General features: G+C 35.7%; 1 protein-coding gene and 1 long non-coding RNA gene across 2 annotated transcripts; one reads left to right on the top strand and one right to left on the bottom strand.

Moving 5' to 3' along the window:
* Positions 1-3,650: 3,650 nt before the first annotated feature.
* On the bottom strand, positions 3,651-7,761 carry LOC132645807 (uncharacterized). The gene is made up of 3 exons (XR_009584186.1): positions 7,507-7,761; positions 4,841-5,922; positions 3,651-4,009 (listed from the first exon to the last, which is right to left on the bottom strand). It is a non-coding gene; the product is annotated as an uncharacterized LOC132645807 (long non-coding RNA).
* LOC132645806 (flavanone 3-dioxygenase 3-like) lies at positions 3,715-5,313 on the top strand. The gene is made up of 3 exons (XM_060363013.1): positions 3,715-3,966; positions 4,372-4,619; positions 4,743-5,313. Exons 1-3 carry the CDS (start codon positions 3,730-3,732, stop codon positions 5,311-5,313), a joined length of 1,056 nt encoding a protein of 351 aa, XP_060218996.1. The 5' UTR covers positions 3,715-3,729.
* Positions 7,762-22,504: the final 14,743 nt, after the last annotated feature.

The raw sequence follows: 22,504 nt of genomic DNA, 5'->3' as shown, positions 1-22,504 counted from the left end.
ATATTTCTTCTTTTTTGCCCTTTTCTCGGATGGGGAATGGGAGAGACTTCTGTTGCAGTCATATATAAGTTCTAATTGCAACGTGCGCAGAAGTTAGCTTTGCCGATGAGGTAGAAATTGGGACCCGTTTTAATAAGTTATATTAATTGAAGATAGGGCAAATATTTTGTCTATTGGATTAAAAAATTCAATTATATATATTGACCGACTTACTTTTTTAAGAAAATTAATGATGATGGAAATGTATTGTAGTGTTCCAACAATAATTTAACAACATATATTTTTAGTTATAATGTGTAGCATATTATTTGTAGATTATGAAATGACTCTTTATAAAGTGGAGGAAAAAATAATTGAACAATAGAGGCAAATTTTTCCAATACATCTCAACTTGTGACCAATTAAACATGATAGGTAGAATAAATAGTTCCAAGAGCTTGCCTGTCCGTCATAACTTGTGAATAATAGAGCAACTCAAGCAGCTTTTGACAATGAGGCATGCAGAACTTGCAGCCAGTTGTAAACCATGGAAGTTTCGTGAACCAAGTGTAGTTGAAGATAAGGAAGGAATTTCTCTTCAAAGTACAGTTATAGAGCTCTGCAAAGGTTTCGATAACCTCTGCGCACCCACTTGGAATTTAAAGATCGCAGAGCTCAATATATATATATATCGCATTTGGTGGGAGCGCTTCATCTCCTTTTTAAAAAAATTCGGTATAAACCCGGATATAGTCAGACTCCAATACGGATAGATGGAAACCAAAAAAAAGAAGAAGAACAGCTCCATATATATACACACTAAACATACACGATGGAATCAGTTGGAAATATGCTCGTCAGAAAATGCATTTTGCTAGTAGCAATAAAGAGGAAGTAGCACTGCAAAGAGCACAGCTTTTCTGTACGTTCGATGTTACAGACTATACATTCCATGCAAATGGTTCTTAAGCACAATGGAAGAGTGGATGAGCAATAACAAGGAAGAAATTCATATAATAACTCAGAGATGTAGGCTCATGTAGTCTGTAAGTAATGCATTGATTCTTGCTCGCTTGGAGGACATTCAGCTTTTATATAAGCTAGCTACTCTAAATATGCTGAAGATGGTATTATAATGGCCATTACTGATGAATGACATAGAACGTAGAGAGAATGCCAGAGGTGTAAACTAGAAAGTAGAAAATATGTCCTACCCATCTCGTTCTTATAGGCTATCATAAGTCACAAACAGAGCTTGACAACACCTTACCTATATAATATTGTTGAAACTCCATGACAGTTACAGTAAAAATCCTAGAGTACAAAGAAAAATTAATCTTATGAAAGCGAAATTCGGACTTATAAACTCTAGGATATTGCTAGAGACCCAATTTATGGAGTATAAGGAAGTACAATGATGAAATAATCTCTTAACATTATTTTACTTATATAATAACTAATAAGTACTTAATTTCACTCTTGAAAAATTTACAGGTACCATTATTGAGATACCGTTTATAATGGTGCCTGTTTCACTTGAAAAAAATAAATTTATCACGACATACCATGAGTCAAATAAGTTTTAACATTGTTTCAATCGTGATACAAATTTCACTTTTGATATCTAACAAAATAATTCTTTAATATTATTTCACTCATTATGGTACACTATTTTACTCCAAATTATAAACACAACACACAAATACAATTACAACGTAACATGAAATTTAGAGTATTACTTTTGACAAGGAGATCCAAAAAGGAAAAAACAATGTCTCTAGCTAGACTAGAACTTGCAATAGGGGATTCAAAACTTAATTATACATAAATAACCGTTTTGACCTTATATATAGGATATAACTTTAACACAAAAGGGTTCAGTTGAACCCCTTTGCACCCTGTAGTTCCGCCCCTATCAGGATCTAAAATGCAAAAACTGAACTCCGGAATAATGTGCTGAATTTCGAACTTATAAAAGTGGAAGTTCAACACAATTTTTTTGTGTTTTAGCTACGGGTATTTTTGTCTATACATTTCTTTTTGCGTTAAAAAGTACTGTAACTATGTTCGAACAATTTTACAACAACTAGCTACTTTTCAATAGCCTCCAAAAGGTGGAAAACCCGTTCAATTTTTCAAGAAACTGGAGTCTGGCATAGGTTAGTTCGAATTTGTTCCGTTTTCATTTGAAAAAAGAAAACCCAAACTCACTGTGGCAGTTTTCTCATTCTTTTTACATAAAATAAAAATTCAATTCATTCAGTAAACTAGAATTATAGATAAGTCCAATTGCTACAATAAGCCAATATATAATAAGCAACAATCAAACAAATAATCGAACTTATGATCTATCAAATTATTCTTGTGAGAAATTCTCTCTATAATACATGATAATTATTACCTTTCATTACTAAACCATCTTGCCTTTATATATGCTTTAAATTTAACAAATTTTTAATAACAAGAAAAAGATAAACAAATGTCATCCGGAAATTTTGAATGTAGAACACAAAACTAATGTGAAACTTAATAATGATATGCTCTATTCAATTTCAAGAATCATCAACAAAATAATACTTCAAAGTAGAAAAAGATATATACACGCTAAATAAATTTGACTTGTAAAAGTGAAAGAACAAAAAGGTTGGAGTATTTAAACAACAGGAGATAAAAGAAAGTGACAGTGCAACTTAGAAGCAAATGCTTAATTACCCGTTTGGCCACGGATAATTTTTACTTTTTTCGGAATTTTTCGGAATTTTACTGGATATTCGAAAAACTTCAAATACCTATTTTCACATTTTTCACTCAAATCACTTGAAATTTTTTTAATATTTTTCCAAATTGTATTGATGTCCAAACACAACTTCAATTTAATACTGGTTTTCAACTTTTTTCCAAGTACCACTTTTTTCAAATTTCACATTTTTTATGTCCAAATGCCCACTAAATAAACAAAAAGGGATTATTCACAATAAAGTTATTAAATATTACTCCCTCTATCTCAATTTATGTCATACACTTTTCTTTTTAGTCTGTCCCAAAACAAATGTTACATTTTTTTATTTGACAAAAATTTAACTTTAAATTTTGTCTTTCACGCTTAACGAGATGAATTATAATTACACAAATACCTGTGGCTTATTTTAGACCATAAGATTCAATGTCTTCTTTTATTTCTTAAATTTCGTGTTCAGTCAAACTATATTATATAAATTAAAAAAGAGGGAGTACATCCTATGATCCTAAGCTATCATGAATATTTCTAGAAAAAAAAATTCATATACTTTAAATTATCTATGACAATTGCCGCCTTTAGTAATCCGCTCTGCTTGTTCCGTGTCAGGGAAAACGCCCCTGATAAGTGACAGAAAATCAAGTCAAGGGAAAAAAGGACAATGTTCCATATCCAGAGTGCCTACGTACCGCACGTGCAAAATTAGATCACCATTCTCCCTCATGGCGCGTGGGCTCACACCCACTTGAATCTGAACACTGTTACTCTGACGGATTCAACTATTGGAACCGACATTTACTAAAATGTTTCACTCTGTGGCTTTTCTCGATATTCTCTATTTCTCCATTGGTTAAAGTCATAGTACCATCATATTATAGATATATTTATTACACTACATAAATAACTGGATAAATAATTAAAAACTCCAATGATATCTTCATATTTCCTGCTTATAAATAGGGAGTTAAAGCCATAACCTTTAAAGGAAAAAGAGCACGATATAGTTGGGAAAAATGAGAGAGAGCTCAGCTTCACCAAATGGTTCATTTACTAGTGCCATGACACTTAATGAAGAGGGACTAACCTATGTTCCCAAGCGTTACATCCTTCCGCCAACCCTACGGCCAAACGGAACCTTGTGTAACACATGCTTGCCAATTGTGGATCTAGCTTATCTGCAACACCCTCTTCACCGGCCTCAGATAATCCAGCAAGTACACCTGGCTTGCAAGGAATTTGGTTTCTTCCAGGTACTACTTGTCGTGTCCTGTCCATGTCACCTGCAATCACGCACTAGAATAAGATAGTGTTACCTTATTTATTTACTTCATCATACATAAAGTTCCTTGCGATAGGATTCAAATAAGAAGAATATGCATGCACCAAGTACGAAAAAAGATGTCGTCAGATTATCGGCATATAGAAAGAACATTTTGAAATCATGAAGAAGAAAGAACTTCATGTCACACACATGGTGCAATAGGGTCGCAGGCTTCATCTCCGATCTTCTCTTTCCCTTTATTTTCAGATTCATTAAAACAGATGTCCTAGATTTCAGCTACTTAGGTTGTCTAACAGGAAGGAAAATATGAAGTTATTCACAAAGCCACCCTCAACGTAAAATAACAACATGCACGCTATAAATGACTTTGCAGGTAGTTAACCATGAAATCCCATTGTCAGTCATGAACGATGCCATAGATGCTGCAAGTGAATTCTTCAATTTACCGACTCAAGATAAAAGGCATCTATTGTCATCAAATGTTCATGACCCCGTAAGATATGGTACCAGCCTAAATCATGTCAAAGATAAAGTACACTTTTGGAGAGACTTCCTCAAGCACTACGCCAATCCAACCTCAACTTGGATTGACTTGTGGCCATCAAATCCCACATGTTACAAGTAAGTCTTTCATTTTCTTTGCTGAATACGTTTAGCAGATAAGTTTGTCTTATAGATGCATATTCGTACTGTTCAAGAATTCGATTTACTTTCTTCAAGAACCTAAAGAAGTTCTTCATGCAGGAAGAATATGGGAAACTACACCATGGCAGCACAAAAGTTGCAAGAAAAACTCATGGAAGTGATATTTGAGAGCTTAGGACTAAACCAGAATTACTTACATGAAGACGTTGTGGAAGGCTCCCAGGTCATGGCAGTTAATTGCTATCCAGCATGTCCTGAGCCAGATCTTACATTAGGATTGCCACCACACACAGATTATGGTATGTTAACCATCATTCTACAAAATCATCAAGGCTTGCAAATCATGGATCGAGATGAGAAGTGGCATTCAGTTCCACTCACTGAAGGAGCTCTCATTGTTCAGTTGGGAGATCAGATGGAAGTATTGAGCAATGGCAGATACAAAAGCGTTCTCCACCGAGCAACAGTTAACTCAGAAAGAAAACGCATTTCGATTGCCAGTCTTCATAGTCTAGCTTTAGGTAAAAAAGTTAGACCTGCATCAGAGCTTGTCAATGAACAACATATCTTGTCCTACAAAGAAGGAAGCTTCAGCGATTTCCTTGACTTCATTTCTGGAGAAGATATCGTGGAAGCAAAGTACATAGACAAATTAAAAATAAACTCATGAAGATTATACATGGTAAATGAGACAGCAGATCAGAGCACACAGGAAATCTCTTCTTTACACCCAAACTCTCTGCTGCATAACCTCTGTGTTTGTACTTTTAAATACACATGCATATAACCAGTAGCTGTTTTTCTTATGATACACTGTAATATCAACCGTGAGGGTCTCTTCATTCTCCATGTACGAGACGTCACTGTGACAAATAAATTTTGGAACAAAGTTTACCATTCCATTTATTCTCAAGTAGGGTTCTCATGGAGGCCACGTATGATTTATGGAGCCATAATTTCAACATACAAATGCACCATCAGGCTTCATTGAGCCAATGCTTTACGTCAGCTGGCTAACACCAGACTTCAGAAGATAGATGCTACAAACTGGACATTTTAATGTTTTTTTCCAAATAGCAGAAAATTCAATGCATTCACCGCATTAAAACATACAAGCTGTTTAAAAGGTAGTCCTAATCCAAATGTAGATCATACATTTCAACATTCAAGCCACATTCATCTCTGGTACACGCGTTTGCTTGGAACACATACTCGCGGTCAAGGTAGATTGAGAGTAAATTGACAAGGAGAATTAGTTAAGATCATAAACTAATTACACCTGCAAAGAACATTAGTGTGATTAACCATCGCAACCATATACAGATACAACCACCTTCCAACTATATTTGTTCTGTATATGTAGCCCAGAAATTAGCCAGCACAACAGCAACTATTTATTATAATCTTTTTCTTTATTTTGTTTTCCCATTGTAAGCTAAGAAGGAAGAGTGTTTCAGACTCAAGTTCCATATTCTGGCATGTCACTTGATGAGTCTATAAAACTGTTCAACAGGGTGATCTACTTAAAATCAGAGGTCCAAGCTGTCTTTGACCAACACTATCCACTTACCATTTCAGAGCTCCTTCCAACTAATTAATCATCATGACAAATACATCTACAATTTCTTAAACTGAATTGTTTCTTCTTTACATATATTTCTTACTGCAGTTATTGGAATAAATGATGCAGTCATCACCTTTGCTGATCATGTTGATAACTCGCTCTATTCCACGTCATAAAACAATAATCTCCTTTGCAGTATCAGAATTTAATGCTACTCTAATTGACTGCAGTTTCTTCATCTTATTTGTTTTGGTTTTTATTTCAAATTAATTCATTATACTACCAAAGTACATAAATGTCTTAGTCATAGCCATTGGTCCTAATTCAAGCTGATAACTTACCATGATCTTCATAGAGTAAAAGCTCACCTCCTCAGAAAATAAGAATAAATTGCTAATATTATGGACATCAACATTTTCGTCAATCTCACATATAAGAGAATCATAAATCCAGACCAGTATCTCCGTTTTTTCCGTTTATCCCATTCAGAAAGGTATAGAAAAAGTTCTAATTTTCCACCCTTTTGGGGGCAATTAGATGCCACCTGGCTAATTTTGTAAACATCCTACCATAATCTCAACTGCTGTGTCAGTGATTTTACAGAGAGGATAACCGGATAACTATAGAAAGCTAAAAACGTCCACTTATTCAGAAGCGCTTTAATCATATATTAAGTGAGTTACTTCCTCCATCTCAAAATAAGTGTCACCTTAGGAATTGAAGACAAAAGTTGTCAAGCGTTTCCAACTATGCCTTTAGCATTAAAGAAGTAGTCCTCTTTAACATTGCTCAATTCGAAAAAAACATAATAAATAGGGATAGTTTAGTAAACTCCACATTGTATTTATTGATTTCTTAACAAGCGTGATTTTTGCTAAGGTGACACACTGACACTTATATTGGAACAGAGGGAATAATTAAGTAGTAATCTTCTTCACTGATCCAATTTCTAATTTTATATTTCTTCAGCTATTGACCCCATAGTCAGAACTTAGCTTGTGTTGCAATTTAACATTGCATAACCTAATTTCCAAAGTGTATGCTCACTAATCATATCATTACCTTAGTAACTAAACCACTACAAACTTGAATTTTCTGTTGATTACCCCCATTTCATTTATAAACAGTGATTTAATGTTTGATTTGCATATAATCTCATAATATATGGACAGCAAAAATTAAAATTAGAATCAGGAAAGATGTGACTACACTAAATTCACATAAAAACAGAGAAAAATTCAACTGATTCGAGGTAAAAGAAAGCGCGGGAAAAAGAAAAAAGAAAAAAAAAACACTTACGGAGTAAAGTGAAAATTTGATTCAAAAAATTAGCGGTTACAGCTTTTACGTCTCTGATCTTCAAGTCCATTTTGCGTCCCTTCTTTTCTGATTATGTGATGAAATGAGGTTTCGTAAAATGGGATAACGGGTTGGTTGATTCCATGCGACGCGGGTCTAAAATTAACTATGAACTTTGGTCCAGTTGTCTGACACGTGTCTATGTCCGACGGCAAAATTCGTTACGACATGCGAGTTTGAATTCTTTAGGAGTAACAATTGTAACAAATGTGTTTTTTCTCGAAAAAGAAAAATTGTTCGAGTTTAGAAAAAGGAAAAATAAAGAAATGATTTCGAAACTGAATTAATTAAATAGTCGCAAACGGTCTAGCATGTATATGACTCAAATGGTTAATCTTTAAAAGGGAGGCATGTGTCACTTCTCGAACATTAGAGGGTTTGGATAATTGGATTTGAAATGGCAACTTTCACAACAACAAAAAAAGTTCTTCATAGCCAAGGAGAGGGCATATGAAGTTCTTGAAATGGAAACATACTAGAGTAACATTAACCCTGCATGCATGTTTGCAGTGGCGGAGTTAAAATTTCCGTCTAGAGGTTCAAAATATAAAAAAGTAAATATACGAAGAAGTCTAAGGAGGTTCAACATCTACTATATATACATAAAAAATAATTTTAACATAGTAAAAATAGTATTTTTTTCCGCCGAGGGGGTTCAGATGAACACCCTCGACATAGTGTGGCTCCGCCACTGCATGTCTGTCTAAATATTGAACATAGATAGGTCTACTAAATTTACATATATGGGAATAAATGTTTTGAGTATTATCCACTAACTTAAAATAATAAGATTTGCATCATTTTAGCAATATGTCTTCCGTAGATTTGTGTGTTGGAAACAGTCTAGATTCGGCACTTGATGTCTTGATCCAGAAACCAATGCTTCTTATGCTTCCGTTTCCTAATTTCATTTGTCCTGTAACAGAGAAAGAAGAAAACATCAGAATAATGAGTATTTCTTATTCACTTTTATTCGCCAATTAACGAAATAATTAGCTGTAAACAGTGGAATTACTTTTTCTTGGTTGCTATCAATTAGAGCATAAATCAGACCATACAAAAAGGATGCTTACACTTTTGATCCTTCAATTATCGTTAAATTCTGATTTTAATCCTAAACATATTTGAACCTTTCATTAATTAAAAAGTGAGTTTTTGATCTCTTTGCATGGGAACTATGTTGTATCTACATTATTTATAAATATGTACACTCATAAGGAGTAACAATACATATTTAACATAGCACATGAATAATTAAAGGGTCTGATAATTTAATAATGCGTTAAATGTGCTTAATTAAATATCACAAGTACTAAAATATTAATTTATCAATATTTTAGGTACTGAGACAATCTATTCTACAGCAAAACTATAAATTTCAGTTTATTAACAGTATAATTTATTTTCTTTTTTTCCTAAAATTATACGTAGCTGAGTATGAAATAAATTCTTTCAAAAACAGTATTCTATCTTTTCAATTTGAAATAATATTTTCCTGTCCTCCCATTGGCTAGTGATCAAGCCCCTAGGAGGCGGTCGGCGACTTTCTCAAGATATCACATTTTTGAGTTACTTATTAAAAAGCTTAATGGGTGTTAGTACTTATGGTCCCTTAATATTGTTAAATTCTACGTTTAGTACTTGTAATTTCTAATTAAGTATATTTAACCTTAAATTAATTGGTATGTCCATATTTTATCCTTCAAACTGTGAAACTTCACAAACTTAACAAATTATTAAGTGCAATCCAATTATCGATTATTGTGTTAAAAAATTTCTTGTTACTCCATATTTGAAGGGTGATATAATGCTAAAGATACTGTAATATTTTCTATATAAATGAACCGAAATGCATATTTCAGTTAATTGGAAGTTAAATATGTCTAACCAATTATTACAAGGACCAAAATCAGAATTCATAAATAACTGAGGGACTAAATTGCAAAAATCCCTAAGTTTAAACATGTAAAATTAACTTATGAGAGGTCTTTCAATTTGGTTTCCCACATAAAATTCTTGTTAATTAAAGCATGATTAGAATCTTCCAAGAGTACTAAGACAACCATCTAAAAGTTTAATTAACGTATCCCAAATTAAAGTACACTAGCTATCAACTAGTAAAACTATATTAATTTCAAAATTGTTAAATCAGAAACCATGAGATCCCCATTATATAAAATTTCCTCAGATGGAAAAAAATAGATACTTTCTAACAATTACTTCAACCTAACAACTCAAGCATAAAATAAGTCATGATTAAACTTAGGGAAAACTTATAATATGCATTTGGAAAAGAAATGCATGAGTCAATGCAAAAGAATAAACATGTGTAATTTGCGCTTAATTATGGATTATCAATTATCAATAAAGTCATAAATCAATCACAAAGAAAGGAAGTTACACATCAAAGTAGTTAAAGCACTCCAAAAAACTTTAGGGCATAATTGATAGAAACTAAAAAGAAATTACATCCAAGAGAGTGTACCATAATCTTACGAGTTTATGTATGATACATGATACACACCAAAATGAAAGAATAGTTCCTAGCTGATTAGACTTGAAAACTCAAAAACTAAGAGTTGTTTTTCATGCCAAATTTAAAATATAAAACTACTTAAGCTCTGTTTAAGCTAGCTTTGGCTGCAAGTTTTTTATAAATCAAATGGTATAACATTAACACCATAAAAAAAATTATAAATTAGCGATAGAAATCTTTTGACTAAACAGTAAAAATTTATCGCTAATCTTGTTCAACGACGGATTAACAATAGATTATCAAAAAATTATGCTAGCTCCAGGCTATTTAGCGACAAATTTCTTAGATAATTCCTTATTTTTTGGTTAATGTCTCCATCGACTAATTACAAATATGAAGAAGAATATAGTTTACATGTGTATATAAATCGAAGGCACGCACATATACCACATTCTCAGAGCAATATAGAGCCAGAGTTTTCACTAAGGATATTAAGAAAATTAAAAAAGTATATACAAATAAGTCAAAGAAAATCAAGACATAATATATATACATAAAAACGTTAACATATTTATACAGTCTAATATTCCGACGAAGAGGACTCCCATTGGACAAGGTAGCTTTGCCACTGCCTCATAAGAAAAGGAAAGATCATTCATAGATAAGAAGGAACAAAATGATACAATTGGGAAGTTGTAATGGGATGTTAATTTGGTTCATCCAAAAAAAGATAGCAAAATCATGTTAATTCCATGCAAAAGCTTACCATGCATAATGTCTCTAAGCTCTCTTATCATCTCTCGCATCCATTCTTTAGACCGCCAAGTGATCAACTTGATGTTGCTAAATTCTGCGTCTCATTTTCATTTTGCTCTTCCTCGCCATTTTCTGCACCACTTTACTAGCAAATGCCTCTTAAACCATCTTATCAGAATGAATTTATATTTAAGAGTTGATGGAGCCACTTGGTTGTCCTTATTTGCCTCACAGTGTTTTAAAAAACGAACGGGCCGGCCTCTGTAACCCACACGCCACTAGCCCACCAAAACAAAACAAAAAAACACACACACAGAGGGAAAAAAAATTAAACGGGATATTACTTATATCCACTGTAAAGATTTTTATACCTTGGCTTGTCTTTAAAATTACAAATCTCGCTTTTTAAGGAGGTGTATACAATTTAATTAAACTCTTAACTTATGTACACTGACAATGAAATGCATAATTAAGCTTGTTGTAGCAAGTACACCTTTTGTCTCAGTATATGTAGCGCCATACATTTCTATATTTAGTAGTAACGATTTAACTTTAAACTTTTCATTTTATTCCCTTAAAAAGATGATTTCTAGCAGTCTAAGGCTTATTTTAGAGCACAAATTTTAAAAGTCTTCTTCTCATTCTACCCTTAATTAGTATGCTTTAATTTTTAGCTAGGTAACTAGTTCTACTTATTATGAATAATTTTTATAATAAATGACATGATAGTAACAATTACATTATTATAATTAGCTAGTGTGTCGAAGTTAAAAATTTTATGGAAAAGAAAAAGGGGATTGAATTGACCCTCCTGATTTATCCTATTTGTAGGTTCAAAGGTTCTCCAATAAATTGAAAAAAAAAAGTAAGGAATGGAGAAAGAAATAGGCTCTTGTAAAAAATGGAAAGAAAAATCGGATTTGTAAATAATCCTATGCTTACGAAAGAATACTTGAAGTTCTTGCCATTATTTGCAAATGCTGGCTACAGAAAATCTTAGCTAGCTAGCTAGATTCATGCATGGTTTTGGAACTTGGATGACTGTCCTTTAGTACGTCATCCATGAAATACTAAATTAATGTATTATTTTATTGTTGCTTTCGAAGCACCTTTTTGGCAAACTGGATAACTAGCAGATTCACAAAACAGCTGCAAAGGTGGTGTTGTTTATTACCGAAGGAGCTTGCCGTTTCTACTTCAAGTTGATCACGTGTGGACAAGAAACAAACTTTTGACTATGTTCTTGTCATATACTGGCAAGTGTGTTGTGCTGTTGTCAACGATAATGTTATGTCTTTTGTTCATATATGTGCATGAATACAATTCTTTTCCAAATAATACTGTAATAAATTAAAAGAAACCATCCATAATTAAATGGTGGGACTTCACCTGAAAAACCGCTCAGGATAGTGGTTAGATGGACTGTATCAATTTATCCTCTTTTCATAAATATAATGTTCGAATCACTTTATGCGAACCAAGAATATTTTATGGGATACTTACTTGTTACTTTTCACAAGTATGAATGTCACATTACTTTGCTCACAATAACTTAGATTTATATGCGGTAAAAACCGGATGTATGCAAAACCGGTGAGATCAGGGACCGGGGATAAGAAGAGACAGGTGTGAGTACCAAGTCTTCCCTTCGGACTGGTGAAATTGCACCAGCTGCGACTGGTCTGAGAAAAGTGAAACAAATCTGTTTAGTCCGATATCTTCGGACCAAACTTCGCATCACAGCCAATCCGGTTTCTCCATGGCCGAGTTGATAGTGCTCGATAGTCCGGTTTCGGCATGACCGAGTTGATCGTGGCCATTAGTCCGGTTAATCAGTTACAAAATCACCACACGTCAACATCGCTCTGTCACATTGTACCGACAACCATACGGGTGTCAGACCGTACGGCCCAACCTTATCCTTTTAGGGTTTTCTTTATTCTAAAAGGGCTTTATGTTGTATGCAAGGCCCATAAAGCAAAATTATAAATAGGGGGCATTTCCCTACTTTTAAGGGTTAGCTTTTTTGAGATCTAAGAGCATTGTAACAACAAATATATATCAAAATATCATTTCTATCCTTGGCCCGAATCAGTGGAATATTGTTATCCTTAGCTTACTCTTCTAATACCATTAACTTAATCATCCATAGCAACGTATTTATTCAAGTTATTAACGCATATATTCATATATACATACCATTGCACACGAACCCATATATATATTCCACAAAAAACCAAAAATAGATTAAAGTTTATCCACATATCCTATACCTCACTTACAAATTCAATTGATTACCTAAATTCGGGGTAAACAGTTTGGCGCCCACCGTGGGGCTAGGATAATAGTGGTCTTTGATCTTGGCTTCTATCTCTTACCCGTTAAGATTAAAAAATCTTTTGTTCGTCTCTGTGAAAACGGACCAAATGGCAAGCAGTGGACAATCTGGTCACGTCAGCAACAACGAGATTGTGGCCGAAAATGAGAACAGTGGGCTACGGGGCTTACCAGCAGATCCCATCGACCCAAACTCCTTTGATTCGAGGGAGGGCCTCAACAGGCAGAACACCGTGAACCAGGAGAATGCCGCCCAGCCGGCCACTGATCCCTTAAATACTCACAATTCAATTACTTTGTCCCAGGCACAAGGCCAGAAAGTGCTGGATACCTCGGATGATATTAACTTACGTTTAATTTTTGAAATGTTGCAGGAACAGAGAGCAGCTATTGCCAAACAAGGAGTCGCAATAGCCAGTTACAAAGCAAAAATGATGAAACGGCCCCGGAGAAGACGAAAAGTGTTGCTGAACCCAGAAGGGACGAAACACGGATGGTTGAGAGTAATGGGTCCGGAGCTGGTTCATCCACCGAAGTTCTGAGAATGCTCGAAACATTGGCGAAATGGGTAGACTCAACTGAGAAGAGGGTGGAAACATATAACTCTCGGGTGGACCAGATCCCGAGGGCTCCACCTATTTTGAAAGGACTGGATTCGAAGAGGTACATTCAAAGGCCTTTTCCTCTGATTGCGGCTCCGAAATTGATCCCGAAGAGGTTCAAAATGCCGGATATCCAGAAATATGATGACACAACGAACCCGTAGGAACACATGACTTCATACATCTGTGTCATAAAAGGCAATGACGTCAAAGAGGATGAAATTGAATCCGTGTTGTTGAAAAATTTTGGGGAAATTCTGTCGAAGGGAGCATTGACTTGGTACGACCATCTGCCCCAGCATTCAATCACTTCTTTCGAAATGCTTGCGGATGCGTTCATAAAAGCTCATGCCGGTGCCAAAAAGGTGCAGGCCCATAAGGCGGATATTTTCCGTATAGCCCAAAGGGATGATGAGTTATTACGTGAATTTGTCAACCAGTTCCAAAGGAAATGGATGGAGCTCCTTTCGGTTCCGGAGGAATGGGCTGCGCAAGCTTTTACCAAAGGGCTCAATCCTCGAAGCTCGACGACCTCGTTCAAACTAAAAGAAAACTTGCTGGAATACGAGGCTGTGACCTGGGCTGATGTTCATAACAGATATGAATCAAAGATTCGGGTAAAAGATGACCAGCTTGAGCTCCCCCCAGGACCTGTAAATATGAGCAAAGGCTCTGAGAGATCGAGGAAAAATTACGAGCTGGAGTCAAGACCATCGAGGGAAAGGTATTGGCCGTACTCCCATTCAGAAAAGCCAAGGTTCAGGTTGGAAAATCGAGGGTTGGTCCCAGTCAGTTCTCCATTCGGGGTGATAAACGGACCGAGCGCCCGTCGAACAGCCGAGGTCTGTCATTTAGGAGTGATGCCGGGAGCTTGGCTACCAACAAAGACTTACCGAGGATATCGGAGTACAACTTCAGCATCAATACTTCAGATCTTGTCTAGGCCATAGGTCGTATTGCAGAAGCAAGATGGCCGAGACCATTGAGATCAGATCCCGGACAACGGGACCCCAACGTGATATGTGAGTACCATGGAACCCATGGGCACAGAACTGAAGACTGTCACCAATTGAGAGAGGAGGTGGCTCGGTTACTAAAAAATGGCCACCTTCGAGAGTTCCTGAGTGAACGGGCTAAAAGCCATTACAAGGAAAAGGAATCCCACAAACGGGCAGAACCAGTGGAACCTCAGCATGTAATCAACGTGATAATCGGTGGTATAGACGCCCCTCGAGGGCCGGTGATGAAACGGACAAAGATCTTCATTGTACGCGAGAAGCGGAGCCGAGATTACGTGCCCGAGGGTACTGTCTCCTTCAGCAATGAAGATGCAGAAGGCATCATTCAACCGCACAACGATGCTTCGATAATTTCTGTTCTTATTTTTAAATCTCAAGTCAAGCGTATTTTGATTGACCCAGGTAGCTCGGCCAATATCATCCGGTGGAAAGTGGTCTAACAACTGAGACTACTCGATCAAATTGTACCTGTGGCTCGAGTGCTCAGTGGGTTTAATATGGCGAGTGAAACCACGAAGGGGGAGATTTATTTGCCGGTCAACATTGACGACACCATTCAGCAGATGGTATTCTATGTTATCGAAGGAGACATGAAGTATAACGCTTTGGTCGGTAGGCCGTGGATACATAGCATGAGGGTTGTCCCTGTTGACACCCAATTTTGTCCCTCCTTTATTTAATTTACTCGGTTTTCTAAATTTACTGACGAGCTAAATACTTTATTTTTACAATATTTTATTGCCACTACTACTAATATCATTACTTTTATTTTTGACATTACAAGTATCACTTTACTACAAATTTTAGATGATTTTGTCATCATTTCATTTTTTTTGAGTTTGGACTCGTTAAATTAATTACAAGACAGTATTTTATAAAATATCTATTTTTTTTTTACATATTAATTATTTATTGTCTTTACATAATATATATTATACCAGTTATTAAATTAGAAGCCCGAAAATAATTAAAATAGCGGAGGAAGGACCAATATTTTTTAGCCAAATTAATGGCCCAAAATACAAATACAATATCATTTTCATACCCAAATAATTAGGCCACATCTTTAATACTTAACCCACATTTTCAACCCACATTTAAAATTAATAGGCCAGCCCAAACGGACTAGCCCATTCTTTTGACCCGGGTCCGGCCCAATTCCCTTATTCTTTACCCTAACCCTACCCCTTTCCTTTTCTTTTCTTTCCGCCTCACCTTCTTTCTCTTTCCCTTCACTCCCTCTTTTCCCTTTACCCTAATCTCTCTTTCCCCTTCCTAGCCGCCTCCTTCTTTCCCGCTTCTCGCTCCCATTTCCCACCATTTCCGCTCTCTCCACTCACCTCTGTCCCCCACTTCGTCACTCTCCCACGCTCCTCTCTTTACCAAAGAAGCCCTATAAATATAAATGCAAGTTGAATCGGAAGAAAAAAAAAAAAAGAGGAGTCGACTTTAAACAAAAAAAACAAGACCGGAAAATCCCATAATAAGATCGGGACAGATCAGAAAACGCCGAAAAAATTCCCCTACAAAAACACTAGTTTCGGTGGCCTCAAATTTCCCTATAAATTCTTAGATTTCACGACTTTCATTTGCTTGATCATCATTCTAATTTTAAGACTGTTAAACATTCATTTCTGTCTTGGTGGACTTTGGCCACGACAGAGATCTTCAGATTCATTTGCGTGAGTCTCGAATCTATTAATACGAGAGAGGATTCGCGACCATCGACACCCCGTTCACTGCACCCGACAAAGGTGATTTTCCTCCCTTAGTTGTTTTTGATCAGTTTCTGTCGATTTCTTGTTGTTTGGTTCACATTTTAGTTAAAATGTGGTGTTACGATGTTTTGGTGTCGTAGTCAATAGATCAACGTATCTATTCGTGGTTTATTTGTTAATTAGCAAAGTATGCGATAAGATGTTAGTTTATATGATGCGTTGGTTAAATGATCATGTTTAGCTTAAATGTTGTTGTTAAAAGTCAAGTAAGCTAGTTAAGAATCTGTGTCGATAGCATTGTAATAAGGAAATCACATCATCGATAATGCGTAATATAAATATTTCGCTGAATCTGTTTGAATATATATGGCAACTTGTGCTTAACATGCCAGTTTTCTAGGCTAAACTGTTGGAGCTTAGAGTGAAGAACAATAGCTTTTGCTGATGTCTAAGTATCTTCTGATTTGCCTAAGTTTCCCTTGTCTAAGAGTTTGCGTTTTGAAATTTAGAACGGATTCCAATACACTGGATGTTTTTTTGTTTGTTAGGTGTCTAAACAAATTATTTCCTAATCTAAGCTTGAATGATATGTCAGTGTACTGTTCAATGCTCAGCGCCTAATTGCAATGAGCTATTTTTCTACATATGGTTTGAATTCATGTAAAACTTTAAATCCAAAAATGGTAAGGATGGCATGCATTGTTTCTAGTTCCTCCCCTGTCATGTACCGATCAACAAGAAAATAATCTGGTTTATATGGTTAGTTTAAACCTCAATCCACCAGAGGTTTCAAAGTCAATGCCAAGAGGAGTGATATGATTCTTTTGTTTCTATTACTAATATTTTGTGTTGCCTTTGTTGTCTTATATTTCAAGTAAGATGCCTGTTCATATGGTTTTTTTTTTATTAGAATAATCTACTCATGTCTTTACACTAGTCTAAGGATTCGACAAAAAAAAAAAAATATTTTTGTTTGTACTTTGGGAAGACTCAGACCCTCAGAAGTAGGCGTTAACATTAAGTAATTTGTCCTCAACCAAGTGTGCCTTGTTAATATTGTTGTTTTGTGCGTTAGGGATTTCCCTTTGGAATCTAAATTCTATGTGGTTCTTGACGTATGAATTAGTGTTAACTTGGTTTTCTTTGCTGTCAGTGTAACCATTTGAATGTTTCCATAGTGTTTTGAGGATTCCCTTTCTGATATTGTCTCCTACCGAAGTATGTTGAGTTTATCACATGATAATTCTATGCTAATCTTTCTCTTCTTTTTTTTACATGCACATTTTGGAGCGAAATTGAGTCTTCATAAAGACTCATTACCCGAACAGTCTCATTTTGAGATTATGCGGCATTCGGACCTGGCATGCGCATTCCTATTCAACTCTCGTCCTCTCGACATTCATCCGAACAGAAAACAAAGAGAGTGGTTAGCCAAACGGCGGACCACTGAAAACTTTACTCTGCTATGGTAGCCAAATGTGGCTTTAATTCGTCTCATTTTATTCCGTAATATTGCTTGTTTGCTGGTGTGACTGCAATTTTATTTGTACTGTGGTAATCTAATGATTTTACTTTGCTTGATCGAGTAGAGTCTTTTCTTTTAATTAACATTTATTTTACCAGTTATAAGTTGCCCTTTAGTCAAGAACACGATTTTACTCTAATTCTTAATTGCTTTCTCTTCTCAAAACTTTATCTGTTCCGAATGAATAGAGACAAATGTTTTTTTTTCGGGTTTTCGTTCACTCATTTAATTTAAGGAAGGTTAGTGGGTTTATTCTATTAACTTTAGTCCTACATTTGAAAATGACATTTGTTTCAAATAATATAGATAATAGTGGCCTCACCTTCAATCTGAACCACGTTTTGGCTTTGGTCCCTTTTTAAAGGTTTAACTACTTTTCTTATGCAAAAAACGTATTTGGACAGCTGAGGCCTTTCTATTTTATTTTTTAGCTCTTGATCAGGAATCATTTTGTCGAAATATGGTTACAAATTATTTCTTTTCTCCGAAGTGAATTTAGCCTAATTAGTTATAAGTCCGGTCGGTTAACCATTGTTAATGGGTCTTAAAGGGTGCCTAATACCTTCCCTTTAGACTAATTGAACCCTTACCTAGAATCTTAAGTTTCGCAGACCTTAAACAGAGCTAACTTTAGAAAATAACTTTAATAAACTTTAGGTGTCCTAATTCACCATAAATAATTAGGTGGCGACTCCTTAAAACAAATAAACAAAAACAGGAATCTCCAATACGTCATACTTCTACTTTAATCCCGGTTAAAAAGGGGTGTGACAGCTTGGCGACTCCACTGGGGAACTTTACCTAGGTTCTAACCATAACGGACTTAGTTTTAAATAGGCTTTGTGTGCTTATTTGAAATCACTTTATTTATTTGTTAACTATTTTTTACATGTTATTAATTGTTTGTTTGATATAAACTGTTTGTTTGATATAAACTGTTTATGTGTTACTGCTTTGATAAACTGTCATTCCGTTCATATTTCCTCCACTTCTGGAAAACTCACACATATTCACACACTTAAAACGGTTTCGCGGTTCGCGCCCGTTCACTACTAAATTACCCCTTTAGTTGGATTGATCTTGTGGATTTAGTCGATCAGCGGTGCAGTCGACGGCCACGGACTTTCCACTCCCAAGTTGTCCACTTGGGGGAACCTTGTGTCATAAGAAGCCAACTCTCAGTCAGCCTAAGATAGAGCTAAACCAACACACTTTATTAAGAGCATACATTTCATGACCTAGGAGGTTTAATACCCTTAGTGTATTAAACCCATTAGTTGACTTTACCCAAACGTCCAAGCGGGTTCACGACCCCGAGTGACACCAATCATACTTTATGTGCATGTTTGAAGGATAATTGTGCCTAAATATTGACTATTTGCTTTAACTAATTAAACTTTAGGAGGGAGGGAATAACTAACATTTCTATGACAGGTATGGACTTCACATTAGAGTACGTCCGTGATCAACAAATGACGAAGACCAATGGCATCACCAAATAGAGCTAGATGTCATATTTACTTTACTTGGATTAGGAAACATTTTATATTGTACTCATTTGACATGTAATAAATATTACATTATTTTTTGTACTTTATTTTGGGGAAATAGAATTTGTTTAATTAATCAAAAGCAATGGGATGACGCATTATGGCACACTTCACCCTTCAAATAAACGATAGGCCTACCTCTGGCACAAAGAGGTCATATGCATACTAGGATGCGTTATTGTTTGATATACCCATTTACATGACAACTTGTTTGACTTTATTTGATGAATTATTTGTTACATGACTTACTTGACTCTATGTGATCATGACTTTACCTAGATATGTTGTGAGACTGACATCATTTGCACTATTGCGTTTCTTTTATTTTTTATTCCCAAAAAGTTGATCCATGTTGACACCGAGACACCGACCATCCGGGATGCCGAACCAGGAGAGACATTGAACAATTGGATTCCTACTCCAGGAGTCTTGATAGTTTGAACATGTAGAAAACTTTAGAAATAGCACGATTTTAAAATTGAGGCTTAAATCGTGCCTCAAAACTTTTGTTTGTTTTGCTTCATCTTTTGGAAGCTTAAATTGCAAAAAACAATGAATGCATTTCTGATTTTCCTTAATCATCCATTATTGTTATTTTCTACTTTATTTATCAAAACTGTCAACTCTATGATTGTGACATAAAATGAACGAATAGACAACATACATCCTGAGAGAGAGTAACAACAAAACTAGGGGACAAGACAAGATTCCACTCGAGAAATTGAAATAGCCGATAGGTGATAACATAAGCCTGAAAGCTAGCAGTCAAGAAGAAATCAAGGACGACATTAGTTTAGACAACCTAGTTTGCAACCTTTCCTTTAACAATCAATACGAACTACGCTGACCTGATTCCCATGGGGGATACGTAGGCAGCCCACATAGGGTTCGGTTGCTTTACAACAAAAAATCCAAAAATTTCTTATGTACCCTACGAACTACGTTCTGACCTGATTCCCGTGGGGGGATACGTAGGCATCCCACATAGGGTTCGGTTGCGCTATAACAGAAAATAATAAAAAAAATCCTTATGTAAGGAGAACTACACGTGACCTGATCCCCTCAGTAAGATTCGTAGACTATCAACATACCGGTCAATCATATTTAGATAGAAATCCTACAAACCTTTAGTCATTTACATAACAGAACTACGCTGACCTGATTCCCATGGCGGGATACGTAGGCAATCCAGATCGGGTTCGGTCCCTTATTAGAAAATTTTAAACCATTCTTATATACTTTACGAACTACGTTCTGACCTGATTCCCTGGAAGGATACGTAGGCAACCTATATAAGGTTCGGTCACACCACGACATAAGTTTAGCATACCCTTTCTGAACCCAAAACTGGGGCATATTTTGAAAATATAGACGGTTGGACATCGACAATATTGAGACTACCAGACAGGAAGTATTATGGACCAATTACTTTAGAAGTGTCACAATTCGAAGTTGGCAGAATATTTTACAACTTACATATATATACATTTACATATATATATCTTTCCTTACATACATTTACATATTTCACAATTTATATACGTATAATTATATTTCCTTATACATATACTTACATACCTACCTTTCAAATGAAATACTTTCTTTCAATTATTTCACTACTGTTCATCTACCGAGGCTTGAACGGAGATCACAAGATCCAAACAAACAAGACAAATGGAGCGCCAACAACGTCAAGCTTCGAGTCAACACGAATCAACTTCCCCCTCCCAAACTAAGAATTTTTCTTTGAGTGCAGGAACTTAAAATCGCGAGATCAACAGTCAAGTCTATCAATCAGGGCCATTGTGGCCTCGCCTCAAAAACCATACGGCTTTACTTCCAACCTTATCTTTTAATTTATTTTTATCAAAATAATTTTATAACTTTATACACCTGTTTTTGTAGGTTGACGAGATTGAAGGCGAATTAAATCAGGATTACGTGTCCTAAATTTGGCCTGTCACGATACCATCAACATCATGAGCCAGACGGCTATTCCACCACTTTACTCCATACTTTATCAATTATTTTATCATATACTTTACCAGCTTTAACCATTTTACTTTGAACTTTGCAGGAATCATTGTTAAGTTTCCAAAGACAGCTGAAGGCATCTCCCAAGACCGCTGGAGGCACCAATATCACACCCCGAGGATAACTATACATTTTAGGCTCGTCCGCCTTTAATAGGACATCATTTTTTCAAAAGCATCGCATTGCATATACACTACTGATTTCAAATGCCCGACAAAGGGACAACATCATTGTTCACAAACGCACAGCATTTAGGCTCGTCCGCCTTTAATAGGACACTCTAGGCTCGTCCGCCTTTAATAGGACACTTTAGGATTGTCCGCCTTTAATAGGACACTTTAGGATTGTCCGCCTTTAATAGGACACTTTAGGCTCGTCCGCCTTTAATAGGACACTTTAGGCTCGTCCGCCTTTAATAGGACACTTTAGGATTGTCCGCCTTTAATAGGACACTTTGGGTTCGTCCACCCTAAAATAGGATATATTGGGTTCTTCCACCCTAAAATAGGATACTTGGGTCCGTCCACCCTAAAATAGGACATATTGGGTCATTCTACCCTAAAATAAGAATTCACATATTTTTTTTTTTTTTTTTTTTTTTTTACAAGATTGGCGTCGAGTCTCTGAAGACAACCGGAGGCATCACATGGCTACACAGCCTCATACGCATAAGCCAGACGGCTACACTTTGACTTTACTCTCTACTTTATCATTTACTTTACCAACTTTAACAACTTTACCCTGAACTTTACAGGAATTATCATCAAGTCTCCGAAGACAACCGGAGACATCATCCACTTTACAACTTTATCCCGGACTTTACGGGAGTCATCATCAAATCTCTGAAGACAACCGGAGAGATATCATCAAGTCCCCGAAGACAACCGGAGACATTATTTGGCTATACAGCCTCATATGCAT

The sequence above is a fragment of the Lycium barbarum genome, chromosome 6 (assembly GCF_019175385.1).
Source record: "Lycium barbarum isolate Lr01 chromosome 6, ASM1917538v2, whole genome shotgun sequence".
Classification (NCBI taxonomy): Eukaryota; Viridiplantae; Streptophyta; class Magnoliopsida; order Solanales; family Solanaceae; genus Lycium; species Lycium barbarum.
This window is presented reverse-complemented; position numbering and strand designations above follow the sequence as displayed.